This window comes from Hyla sarda, chromosome 3 (genome assembly GCF_029499605.1).
Source record: "Hyla sarda isolate aHylSar1 chromosome 3, aHylSar1.hap1, whole genome shotgun sequence".
Classification (NCBI taxonomy): Eukaryota; Metazoa; Chordata; class Amphibia; order Anura; family Hylidae; genus Hyla; species Hyla sarda.
The window spans coordinates 283,849,842-283,863,680 of record NC_079191.1 but is presented as its reverse complement, the minus strand read 5'-3'; the positions used below and the strand labels follow the sequence as shown (position 1 = coordinate 283,863,680).

The following is a 13,839-nucleotide window of genomic DNA, read 5'->3' as shown; positions in this document are numbered from 1 at the left end:
GGACCCGCCTGTAATGGCGGACATCCGCGATCCCGCGGATGTCCGCCATTAACCCATCAATACAGATCACGGCATCTGTAGCATCGCGGTCACTAAAATGGATGATCACAGCAGACGGAGGTCCCATCACCTGGCTCCGCTGCCTTCCCGGCGTCTTCTGCTCTGATCTGCCTTCCCGCAGACCAGAGCAGAAGATAACCGATAATGCTGATCAGTGCTGTGTCCTGTACATAGCACTGAATAGTATTAGCAATCGAGTCCCCTATGGGGACTATTAAAGTGTAAAAATAAAAGTAAAAAAATAAAGTAAAAAAAATGTGAAAAACCCCCTCGCCCAATAAAAACGTAAATTGTCCCATTTTCCCTATTTCACCCCCAAAAAGTGTTAAAAAATGTTTTTATATACATATTTGGTATCGCCACGTGCGTAAATATCTGAACTGTTAAAATAAAATGTTAATGATACCGTACGGTGAATGGAGTGAATGTAAAAATAAAAAAAAGTCCAAAATAGATGCTTTTTTATAACATTTTATTCCCCAAAAAATTTCTTTTTTTGGGAATCAAAATAGGGGGATTTTAAACGTACTAATTTGGTTAACAGAAAAGTATGTTATCATTTTAATCATATTGACCCAAAGAATAAAGAAGTAATTTTTACCGTAAATTGTACGGCATGAAAACAAAACCTTCCAAAATTGCGGATTTCTTTTTAATTTCACCACACAAATAGTATTTTTTTGGTTGCACCACACATTTTATGGTTAAGTGAGTGATGGCATTACAACGGACAACTGGTCATGCAGAAAACAAGCCCTCATACTAGTCTGTGGATGAAAATATAAAAGAGTTATGATTTTTTGAAGGCGTGGAGGAAAAAACGAAAACTTAAAAATTCAATTGTCTGCATCCTTTAGGCCAAAATGGGCTGCGTCCTTAAGGGGTTAAAGTTGGCAAATTACACCCTCCCACTTTTAGCTAGTTTAACACTAATCACCTGTTTAGAACAGACATGCAATTGTTCTTTCAGTAATCGGAAAGTGTGCACTACCACTATACAAACACAGTACAACCAATAATACTGCCAAACAGTGACCGTTAAGGACATGTGTCTACATTGGATAGACAAATTACACCATTGTCAAATAATGTGACATGATGTGGGGGTGTACTGATGAAGGCTTACTCTTTCCTAATTAAAGATATCCATGTTTTTTCCTGTGCAGAGAGCACTGTAGGAGGATTTAAAGGTGTAGTCTGCCTCTAGACATTCTTATCCCCTATACAAAGGAAGTCTTTTTTAACTTTAAGATAAGTGCGCTCTCTTGCGGTAAGGTGATGCTCTAGGCAGCTACCTACTTTGCCTAGCCCTTGCCCTGGCTGTTACGCCGAGCGCTCCGGGTCCCTGCTCCTCCCCGGAGCGCTCGCGGCGTTCCTCTCTTTGCAGCGCCCCGGTCAGACCCGCTGACCGAGAGCGCTGCACTGACACTGCCGGCGGGGATGCGATTCGCATAGCGGGATGCGCCCGCTCGCGAATCGCATCCCAAGTCACTCACCTGTCCCGGCCCCCGGCTGTCACGTCCTGGCGCGCGCGGCTCCGCTCCTTAGGGTGCGCGCGCGCCAGCTCTCTAAGATTTAAAGGGCCAGTGCAGCAATGATTGGTGCCTGGCCCAATCAGTTGATTAGCTTCCACCTGTGCACCTGTCTATATAACCTCACTTCCCCTTCCCTTCCCTGCCGGATCTTGTTGCCCTTGTGCCTTGTTAAAGCGTTTACAGTGTTTGCCTTACCAGTGTTCCTGACCTCTTGCTATCTCCATTGACTAAGAATCTTGCCGCCTGCCCTGACCTTCTGCTACGTCTGACCTTGCCTCTGTCTAGTCCTTCTGTCCCACGCCTTCTCAGCAGTCAGCGAGGTTGAGCCGTTGCCGGTGGATACGACCTGGTTGCTACCACCGCAGCAAGACCATCCCGCTTTGCGGCGGGCTCTGGTGAATACCAGTAGCAACCTAGAACCGGTCCACCGACACGGTCCACGCCAATCCCTCGCTGACACAGAGGATCCACATCCAGCCTGCCTAATCCTAACACTGGCTTTGACAATACTCATGGAAAATATACCATTTCCCCAGTCACTTGACAGTTTAAGTATGTGGATTACAGTATATGCTGTTTAACCAAAATGTTTTGCTAGAGAAGTAGAATAAGAGCAATAACATTTGTTACTATGCTTTTGATGATTTTAACTATTGTGTGTAATGGCATTTTTTTTTATTTAAGATGTGATTTCCAGATAAAGGGCATATAAGAATGTTATTCAGAAATGTTTTATTATGCCTGACAAAGGGTCATTTGAAGAACTGAAATTTGAAACAAAAAAATTATCTCACCAAAAGGTAGACTTCTTTGGCCACATGTACATGCACTAGCTGTGAGTGAAATAGCTCACAAATAATTCACAAAGGTAATACATGATGTCCAGAACATCAAACCCCCAGATAAAAACTTCACTTTATTAAATGCACATTAAATATGCAGGAAACCAGAAGACTCTATTGAATGAATATTAAAATTGAAGAATACATGGGGGCACATGTCCATGGCTCGCTAGGAAGGACACGTTCCCTGTAAGCTCCGCACCACCTGCCAGGATTTAGCTTATCTCAGTGCTGATTTATCAGATCCAAAGTGGCAACATATACCCTAAACACAGGCTAAACCTGTGGAGATGGAGAAGAGTCGAGCTGGGGGCTCTCAGCGCTTGTTATCACAGACTATACCCAAAATCTTCCGGACCGGCACAAAATCCAATATGGCACCGACTCCTTCACGCGCATCTAGCCCTGCCGTCCCTGAGAAGGAAGACATTGCTGACACCTCCCTGTTACCTATAATGCCTGCTGACCCGATGAATCCATCGGTGCTCTACCGATCCATCCAGCTGATGTTCAAGGCCGGACTTTCTAAAGCTGTGGCAGACTTCTCCAAGCAGGTAGGCAACTTGGGCAATAAAGTCTCCGAGATAGAGATAAGGGCGGATGACCTGGCTGAAGCTATTGAGGCTGATAGGACCCTTATAACTGACCACACCGATAAACTGGAACTGCCTGAGTTCAAGATAGAGGATCTTGAGAACCTGTCCCACAAAGCTAATGTCCGCAGCCTACCTGAGTAAGTTACAGACTTAAACACCACGGTTCTGGACTTATTCTCCGCACTGCTGCCTCAGACCGATAGGTCTTTCCTCCGCATGGATCGCATTCACAGAGCGCTAGGTCGTCCTAAAAATCCTGATGTTCCCCGGGATGTCGTACTTCGTATGCATTACCCAGAAATGTGTGACAAAGTTCTCCAAACTGCCTGCAATGTCTCACCGCTTTCAGATATGCTGCCTGCCGTCAACTTGTATGCTGACCTAGCACCGTCGACCCTGGAGAGACAGCGAAATATGAGACCTATCACCTTGGCTCTACAAAAGGCCAAAATCAAATACCGTTGAGGCTTCCCCTTCAATCTTTAATTCCAAGTGCGCAATCATTCTTATACTGTGCGTACCCCATTGGAGGCTATGGAAATCCTGCACCATGAGGACATACCTTATGATGAGCATGCTACACTGGCCTCCTGTTCATCTACTCTCAAGAGGCTATGGCAAAGCGCTGATGTTCCACATAAATGCCATCGCTCTCAACCATACAAGCCTGGATGAATGGACCTTTTTCCTTTTTTTCTGAACTCCTTCTATTTGTAAGTTTATCTAGTTCGGCTGTTTTCTGACTGTTTCCTACTCCTGCCGTCCAGATACCTCCTACCTCCACTCTCCTTGGGGGTAGCTATGTTGATTACCATTATAATGTTTTTTTTTTTTTTATTGCATTACCTGAGCTCCTATGGTTCTTACAGGCGTATACACCTGCATATTTGGGGCTTCATGCTGTTGTTATTATGTAATGTCTTCCTATTTCCAATTTTCTCTCCTCCTTCCTTTCTCGCCTTTTCTTTTTGTCCTACATTTATTATATATATTGCTTTTTCTATTACTCCCACTCTCTCTTGAATCCCTCCCTCTCCTGTATATTCTTAGCTTTTTCTGTTTATAAGCCTGTTGCTGTTATTGTTTTATCATAGTGATGCCATTCCTTTGGGGATCCCGGTGGGGGTGGATTAACTTGCTGCCCTACTTCCCGGGATGTACTGGTCATTGGGGTGGACTAGAGTTATGGTCCTCCAGATGTTCTTGTGTATTTGTTTTGTTGTCCCCATTTGTTCCTTCTCCCTCTGATCTATTTCCTGAGTTTGTACATCATACCTTGTTGGCTCTGTTTTTTCCTCTCCATGTTGTTGCTCTTTGTTTTCTGGAGTGCACCCATCTGGCTTTCTATTTCTCTATGTCTTACTTACTGGTCAACACCCCTTTTTTAGCTTCTTGTTTTACCATCCTTATGTGTCATGTCTTATCCCACAATGTGAGGGGATTTAATTCCCCACTTAAGAGGAAGAAGGCATTTATTGATTTCCTCAGACACGATCCCAATATAATTAATCTTAAGGAATCCCACTTTACCACCTCTTCTTACCCAACATTTCTGCACAAGAATTATTCCCGTTACTATGTAGCTTCCTTCCAGACAAAATCTAAGGGTGTAGTTACTCTATTATAGAATTCCTTTCCCTTTACCCTTACATGTACCCACAGTCATCCAGAGGGTCATTTCTGGTCTTCAATGGCATGCTGGACAGGTCCAGTCCCTCCTCCTTTAGATGCACTGGGGCTGAGCAGAGACTCCTGATTCAGACCTTTGCTGATCTTGATTTGGCCGATAACTGGAGGGAACATAACCTATAACAGAAGGGATACACCTATTACTCCCCTGGACATCAACTGTACACACAAATTGACTGGATTCTTACTGATTCTGTTACATTATTCCACCTTCTTTATGCCCGTCATATACATTGTGCCTGGCCTATCATGACTTAGTTGTTTCTGATTTTCGCTTAGGGGACCCACTGCTCTACTCCCTTCTCATGGCGTCTCAATGAGTCGCTTCTCTGCAGACCGCATGTTCGCACTCAACTTTAATCCAACCTCTCTGACTATTTTTCCTCTTACTCTACATCTTCAGCTGATGGCACAGAAGGCATTTATAAGAGGGAAAATCATCTCTATGGCTTCTCACTTAAAACGTGATCAAACAAAAGCTCAAGCTACATTAGAAAATAAGCTTGCCAGACTGGCGGTAGCACACCAGCTCAATCCCTCTATGTATTTACTCTGGGCATTATGTACTACCAGACTCCAGCTTGATGCTGTTTTATCTGACGGCACTGAAAAGGCTCTCTGCTGGACACAGACCACTTATTATAAATGGGCCAATAAACCTGACCGCCTTCTTGCTTCTATGCTTGTTACGTTATGTAGTCTGGTGGCACACGCTGGATGTGAGCGCATGGTCCCATTACCTGCTGCTGTAGGCAGGGCTGGGACTTACATCGTGGGATGCGCCCGCATGCGAGCCCTAGTCCGTCACTCACCTGGTGCTGCTCCTGCCCTCGCCTCTGCTTCTCTGCTCCGGCGCGTGTGTCCCCATCCCCTAGGGCGTGCGCCGGAGCTTTAAGATTTAAAGGGCTAGTGCGCTCATTAATGTAATTCACCTGTGGCTCATTGATAAATTCCTCCACCCTCCTCCCTTCCCTGATGGATCTTTGTTGCCTTGTGCCTGAGAGAAAGCATTCATGAGAGTGGCCTTGCCGTGCATCTGATCCTTTACTCTGTGACTTGACCTTGCTCCTCTGTCGCCTGCCTATTGACCTCCTGCTATGTCCTGACTACGCTACTGTGCTGCCTGCCTTGACCTTCTGCTATCCTGACTAGGAGCTGCCTTATCCCTCCTGTGCCTCGAATGTCCTCAGCCGCCTGTGTGGTAAGGCCGTGCCAGGTGTAGTGACCTGGGAGCTGCCTGCCACAGCAAGTCCATCCCGCTTTGCGGCGGGCTCAGGACTCCGCTCCCTGCTACGGTCTGAGCCATCTGCCACACAGGCCCAGCGGATCCACATCCACCGGAGTTCCTGTCTTCTGAAACGTGAGTGTTACAATGCTGAGAAATTGGCAGAGAATCAACAAGGTGCATAGGATACAATTGAAGCCGGGGGTGCTCACTTCAGATCCATCACATATCTATTCTGTTTTCCACTCTTTCTACTTGTCACTCTATGGGAATTGAGCTCCCTACCTACCTCTTCTTCTATTTCATTTTTTAGTCCTCTGTCTCTCTTCCTTCTCTTTCCCCCTCTGCTAGAGATTCCCTTAATTCTCCTGTCACTGCTGAGGAGGTTGATGTAGCGATCTTTGATTGAAGTTGGGTAAAGCGCCTGGCCTGGATGGCCTTTCTGCCCTCTACTACAAAAAATTTAGCTCCCTATTAACCCCCCCCTTATTGTCTCTTATTATAATAAACTAATGTCCAGCTCTCCTATGCCCCCTGAATTTCTGCAGGGTAAAAGGACCCCCTTTTACCTTCCAATTACCATCCCATTTTAGACGCCAAACTCTTTACATCCATCCTTGTCCACTGCCTTAATGGCCTGCTGCCTAGCCTCATACACAACGATCAGGTAGGTTTTATTCCATGCAGACAGGCACCAGATAATATCCGAAAAGTTTTGAATGTTATTCAATGGGCCTCTGCGACTAACACCCCTCTTACCCTATTGGGCCTTGACATTGAGAAGGCTTTTGACACTGTGTCGTGGCCATACTAGTTTGGTATTCTGTTCAATGAGATTCTCTGGTGCTTTTGTGGAGGCTCTGCACATGCTTTACTCAAATCCAGTATCCTATCTTAAATTACCCTCCCTCACTCCTTCTCTGATCCCAATTTCACGCGGCTCTAGCCAGGGGGGCCCTCTTTCTCCGGCCCTTTTTGCCTTGGTTATGGAACCCCTGGCGAGTCTCATCTGTGCTAACCCTGATATTAAGGATGCTCCCATAGGATCCTCTCAGTATAAAGTTAATGTCTTTGCTGACGACCTGCTATTCACCCTTATATCTTAGATCTTTCTCGTCCGTTTCAGGCTTGATTGTTAATAAAACCAAATCAGAGATCCTTTTCTGTAACACTCCTCCTCAAGTACGTGATCTAATTTCTGGTAATTTTCATCTTTGTCCCTCCTCTTCTTTCATACCATATCTGGGTATCTCTCTCCCTTCTTCTCTAGAGGAACTCTATAAGCTTATCTACCTACCTCTTTATAAATCTATTAGGAAAGACATAGCCAAATGGAACCTCCCTCACATCTCATGGCTGGGACATATTCACTCTGTGAAGATGGTAGTCCTACCTAAACTTCTTTATTTATTCTGGACTCTGCCTATTCCAATGAAATATTGCAGAGTGATGTTTTTAGTTTCATCTGGCAGGGTCTTTGACCACGGATTCCGAGAAGTATTATCTATCACAAGAGGCTGGGGGGGTCTCTCAATACCTAATTTCACCCATTATTATACCTCTGCCCGCTTGGCTCAACTCCTTCTATTTAATGCCCCCTCCTCATGTCCACGCTGGGTCTCCTTAGAAAATGACTTACTCTCTGTCTATACTTTACAATTTCTAATGTGGTCTGTCTCTTCAGTCTTTCCTTATGTACCCTACCCTGCTACTGTCTCTCTACATTCCCTTCTTCTCTGGTGCTCGGTTTGTTTCAAGCTCAAGCTCCAATCCCCTATCTCTCCTGTTACTACCCTACTGGCTAATCCCTTTTTTCCTCCAGATCTGCGGATTTCTCTTGGTGGCTTTCCCAAAAACGATTTTTGCTCCACCACTTTTTGGTGAGAAAACAATTAATGTCCCCGTTTTTATTTTTAGAAGATACACCCCACTCCTGAAGAATCTCTTCATCTTTCTCAGATCTTCTCCTACTTACGCTCGCTTGTTCCTATCTCGACCGAGGTATTTCTTTTAAGCCTTAGCCTTATACTCTACATACGTTTAGGCACTCTTTCTCTTATATACTCTGCCTTAAATCAGCCTTCGAAAATTGTTAATTATGACGCAATGGGAAGAAGATCTGCAAATTTCCTTGCCTCTCTCTCAGTGGCATGATTGTTGCACTCAGTTAAATAAAGGGAGTTGGCAAACTTCCTTGACCAAAATGGCCCTTAAAATCCTTTATAGGACTTATTATGTTCCCTCTGGGCTACATGCTATATTCCCATCGGCTTTGTTTTCGTGGGTGTCCGATGACTGGTAACATGTTACATATTTGGCGGACCTGCCAGCATGTGTCTGTTTTTTGGTGTAGAATTGTAGACTTTGTTACCTCTATATTGAATTTTGACTGCCATCTAGACCCTGCTGTATGTTTATTGGGTTTGTCCTTTGCTAAATTTCATTTACTTCAATTTATATTACTAGCTGAACGAATTCATGTGGCTGCTAAATGGCGCACCCCGTATTATCTCTTAATATGGTTGTTACGAAGATCAAAAACATTATACTGTCTCACAATTTGACAAGGTCTGGAAACCGTGGATCAACTCTTCCTACGGGATGGATATGTCATATTATATCTCTCTGTAATTGTCTTTGATGCACTCTGTCCCTGGTCCATATGCACATCTTTTTTCCAATATTGTTTGTTTGTGCTGTCAACCTCTTTGCTATGACACATTAGTGTATTGGTTTACTGTACTCCCATTGCCTTTGCCCATACAATCCACCTCCTCTTCCCCTTCTGGTTTTCCATACCTTTTGTTATGATTAGGGATTTGCCCATTATACCAACATGTCGTTTCTATTTGACTGTGTAAGCTGTATTTACAATTTCTGTGAATTCTTTAATACATTTTCTCTGTTTGACACTAAAAATGAAGGATACATCCAAACATGGCATAGCAGATTAAACATCTGATGCATTTTGAGTATTAAAAACACTTAGCCATAGCTATGACTAATAGTACCTATACTTCAAAGGCTTCAGATGTTTAATCCGTCATCCCATGTTTGGATGTATCCTTAATTTTTAATGTTCATTCTATTAAGTGTTTTAACAGTATAGTATTATCAGCACTTCTTGAGAATATGGACTATATGCAAAAGAAAAGTTGACCAGCTGCCTATAACAAACAATCAGATTGTTTCTTTTATTTTTCAGAGGCCTTTTTTTTTTTAAACAAAAGAAGCAATCTGATTGGTTGCTATGGGCAGCTGGTCAACTTTTCTTCTGCACATATTTTGATAAATCTTCCCCAAAATGCTATAACTAGTCATAGAAACATCTATAAAAATAAGAAGAGTGATACACAGATAACATAAGTTTTTGGTTTGTATACTTTTCTAAGATAGCCTTAATCAGGGTATGCATTTCAAAATTTTAAATTTGGAGAGAGAGAGAGATTTACACACTCCTCTTACCAAACATAGACCGTAAATAGAGGCTTACGACACTTCCTTTCAAGGCTATGTTTGAACAATTTAAAGCATAAATATCCAGAGGTCACTTCGATAATGATTGATTTGGGCTTGCGACTCTGTTTGCTAAACTGACTTTTGTGTCCATCACCATTAAAGTGCAATTTAGTTAGTGTTCTCAACTCATTCTTAAAACTCACTTAAAATGATCACTAGCAAATCTGTGTTCATCCTTCTTTTCTTGCCTTATGCAGGTAAGTGATTTCAGTGTCATTTGAACTGTTGAATGCTTAGTTGTTTAGTTATTTTTTGTGAATATTTATGTCTACTGAGCCCAAAGAAGTCAAAATATGTAGATAATATTTGTAATTATGTGCATTATTTTTGTCCCTATTGATGTATAGGCTATATATAAATTTCTGTGTTCCATTATTTATAATTCAGGGCTTCTTTAACTGTGGATCATTGGGCTTGACCAAATTGCCCATGTCAAGGAAGAGGATATCCTGAACTAGGGCCTCATATTTACTTATAGCCTCTGCCTCTTTGGTATGGATCCTCTCGGATGAATTTACCTCAAATGCATAGGATTTATTAATTTAACTGATCAATTAAGTTTGCAAGATTGTCAAATGACAGAACCACTGTCCAATATAGGCACTTATTTCAGATGCCAAGAAAATTATAATCTATTTGATTCAGCAAAACAATTAAATGTATAGTAATCTCTGACTTGACCTTTCTATACTTCTTGGCAATAATATTATAAGCTGTCAGTAAATCCATATTGTGCATTTGGACTGATATTACAGCATATAAGGGCAATGTGGACAAAATAGACAGCATTATGCATATATTTGTAAATGTGTTTCACATATAACAAAACACTTCTGAAAATCTAGCATAACACATTTTAGTACAACAAAAGATGTCTAAGTTTACAATTTTATATTAGAATAAAATAGATAAAATAGATTTTTTAGATCTGATCCCGGGACAATTTTCATATATGTTCTGATCTGTTCAATCTATATATTTCTGCAGCAAAAAGGCACCACTTGAGGGATGAAACTTTAGATAAATTTATACAGACTCTTTTAATTTAATCACCCTGTCTAATCCTTAAATAATATTAAAAACCTATATGAACAAGGGAATTATTTGAGTTTACTTTTAACTTTTAAATATAATGTTAAATGATGGGTTGCTATAACTGTTGCTATATACATTTGCTATTTGCATGCTCATTTGTGAAAAAGCATTGGCTGTACATGATAGCATCTTCTTCACTATAAGCATTTGATTCTAAAATAAGAATATCACCTAGCAATGTCCTATGATGATTTGTTGATTAAAACAAGTTGTAAAAAGTAAGTACTATACAAACCGGCACTGTAGAAGGCTAACATAATTTTTACTTGTTTTTTGAAGCTTTGTACTTAAAAAATGTAATCTTAACAGAGTAGTGTAGTCTCACTTTAATAATTTATGCCATAGCCACAGGATAAGCCATAACACTTGCACTTTCTGCTCAGAAAAGGTAGCTGCACATATGTGTGGCTTTCTGCATTCACATTTATTTGAGTCGCAAAACAGTTGGGCAACCTTGATCAGCTGTTCCTGTAGCCTCTATACAAGAAAATAGAGATAGCTGCACAGTAGCTTACCCACCTCTTTATGCACTAACCACATAAATTCAGCAGCCAGCACCCACCTCACTGAACTGGATGGAATTCATTGATATGGCATACATTTCTACAGTGTGTTTGCCGCTTTAATTTAAAGTGTTTGCCCTAACTTAGTTGGTCACCATGGCCTTAGCTCTCCCTTGTGAAAGATATGTGCAGCTGCATTAATCATGCAACACTATTGTGGCTACACCAGAATTTGTGGTGCAGTGTGCCAAAATAAACCTATTAACCTGAAAAGGGGCATGGTCAGATGGGAATGGGGCATGGTAGAAATGGGGGCGTGGATTCACAACCTGAGCTATTTACTATTGAATTCACAGAAAATCCTGTAAATAAATGGCTCGGAATTTCCACCAAGAAAAAGATGTTCCCGACCTGTAAATCTGTGAATCCCCAAAGTAAATAGAGCGGAATCCTGCAAGTTGGAAACAACATTTCACACTAGTAAAAACCCAACACTTTTAGTAAATTAGAGCCAGATAGTCACCTCTTGTCTGCCATTGCAGAAGTTGCTCTTTCTCTGACATAGCTCTTTAACCCCTTAAGGACGCAGGACGTAAATGTACGTCCTGGTGCGGTGGTACTTAACGCACCAGGACGTACATTTACGTCCTAAGCATAACCGCGGGCATCGGAGCGATGCCCGTGTCATGCGCGGCTGATCCCGGCTGCTGATCGCAGCCAGGGACCCGCCGGCAATGGCCGACGCCCGCGATCTTGCGGGTGTCCGCCATTAACCCCTCAGGTGCCGGGATCAATACAGATCCCGGCATCTGGGGCAGTGCGCGATTTGAATGAATGATCGGATCGCCCGCAGCGCTGCTGCGGGGATCCGATCATTCATAACGCCTCACGGAGGTCCCCTCTCCTTCCTCCGTGCGGCTCCCGGCGTCTCCTGCTCTGGTCTGTGATCGAGCAGACCAGAGCAGAAGATGACCGATAATACTGATCTGTTCTATGTCCTATACATAGAACAGATCAGTATTAGCAATCATGGTATTGCTATGAATAGTCCCCTATGGGGACTATTCAAGTGTAAAAAAAAATGTAAAAAAAATGTCAAAATAAAAGTAAAAAAAAAGTGAAAAATCCCCTCCCCCAAGTAAAACGTCAGTTTTTTCCTATTTTACCCCCAAAAAGCGTAAAAAATTTTTTTATAGACATATTTGGTATCGCCGCGTGCGTAAATGTCCGAACTATTAAAATAAAATGTTAATGATCCCGTACGGTTAACGGCGTGAACGAAAAAAAATAAAAAAAAGTCCAAAATTCCTACTTTTTTAATACATTTTATTAAAAAAAAAATTATAAAAAATGTATTAAAAGTTTTTTATATGCAAATGTGGTATCAAAAAAAGTACAGATCATGGCGCAAAAAATGAGCCCCCATACCGCCGCTTATACGGAAAAATAAAAAAGTTATAGGTCATCAAAATAAAGGGATTATAAACGTACTAATTTGGTTAAAAAGTTTGTGATTTTTTTTAAGCGCAACAATAATATAAAAGTATGTAATAATGGGTATCATTTTAATCATATTGACCCTCAGAATAAAGAACACACGTCATTTTTACCATAAATTGTACGGCGTGAAAACGAAACCTTCCAAAATTAGCAAAATTGCGTTTTTCGTTTTAATTTCCCCACAAAATTAGTGTTTTTTGGTTGCGCCATACATTTTATGATATAATGAGTGATGTCATTACAAAGGACAACTGGTCGCGCAAAAAACAAGCCCTCATACTAGTCTGTGGATGAAAATATAAAAGAGTTATGATTTTTAGAAGGCGAGGAGGAAAAAATGAAAACTTAAAAATTAAATTGTCTGAGTCCTTAAGGCCAAAATGGGCTGAGTCCTTAAGGGGTTAAAGGGGTACTCTGGTGAAAAACATTTTTTTTTTAAATCAACTGGTGCTACAACGTCAAACAGATTTGTAAATTACTGCTATTTAAAAATCTTAATCCTTCCAGTACTTATCAGCTGCTGTATACTACAGAGGAAGTTCTTTTCTTTAAAAATGTCTTTCCAGTCTGACCACAGTGCTCTCTGGTGACACCTCTGTCTGTCTCAGGATCTGTCAAGACCAGGATAGGTTTGCTTTAGGGATTTGCTCCTGCTCTTGACAGTTCCTGAGACAGACAGAGGTGTCAGCAGAGAGCACTGGGGTCAGACAGAAAATAAATGTAAAAATAAAAGAACTTCCTGTGGAGTATACAACAGCTGATAAATACTGGAAGAATTAAGATCTTTAAATAGAAGTAATTTGCTAATCTGTTTAACGTTCTGGGACCAGGTGACTTAAAAAAATGTTTTTTCACTGGAATACCCCTTTAAAGCAAAAATGACTGCCGGTTCACCTTCACTAGACTCAATACAAAGGTTATAGAGTGGACAAACCAGAATAAAATAATCTAATACTTACCCAGATCCTTGGTATGGTTCTGGTGATTATGAGCCATCAATGCTATTATGTTAATCACCGGCTTTGTGCAATGAAGGCAGGACACGGAGAGGAGGCAGGGATGCTGAGCATGCTGATTCAGCCTGCATTGCCGGCTAAGAACAGGTGTATCTCTGCAAATGGACTGTGGATTTGGTTTATACCTCATTTTAATACAGTTTACTTGCACTATAACCTCATGTATTGGGTCTAGTGTGGGTGAACCAGGTGATAGTGTTCCTTTCAGTACTATCTGCAAAACATGTATAACAGATATAATTTTATTAATTTAGTTGTT

General features: G+C 41.6%; 1 protein-coding gene across 1 annotated transcript in view; it reads left to right on the top strand.

Annotated features, from left to right (window-relative positions):
• The first annotated feature begins 2,727 nt into the window (after window positions 1-2,727).
• Window positions 2,728-13,839, top strand: part of PLG (plasminogen) — a 131,044-nt gene continuing 119,932 nt past the window's right edge. The window contains exons 1-4 of the mRNA XM_056563615.1: window positions 2,728-3,170; window positions 5,002-5,441; window positions 7,074-7,129; window positions 7,770-7,827. Of these exons, the coding sequence (XP_056419590.1) occupies window positions 2,728-3,170; window positions 5,002-5,441; window positions 7,074-7,129; window positions 7,770-7,827 (997 nt within the window). The remainder of the gene's footprint in view (window positions 3,171-5,001; window positions 5,442-7,073; window positions 7,130-7,769; window positions 7,828-13,839) is intronic.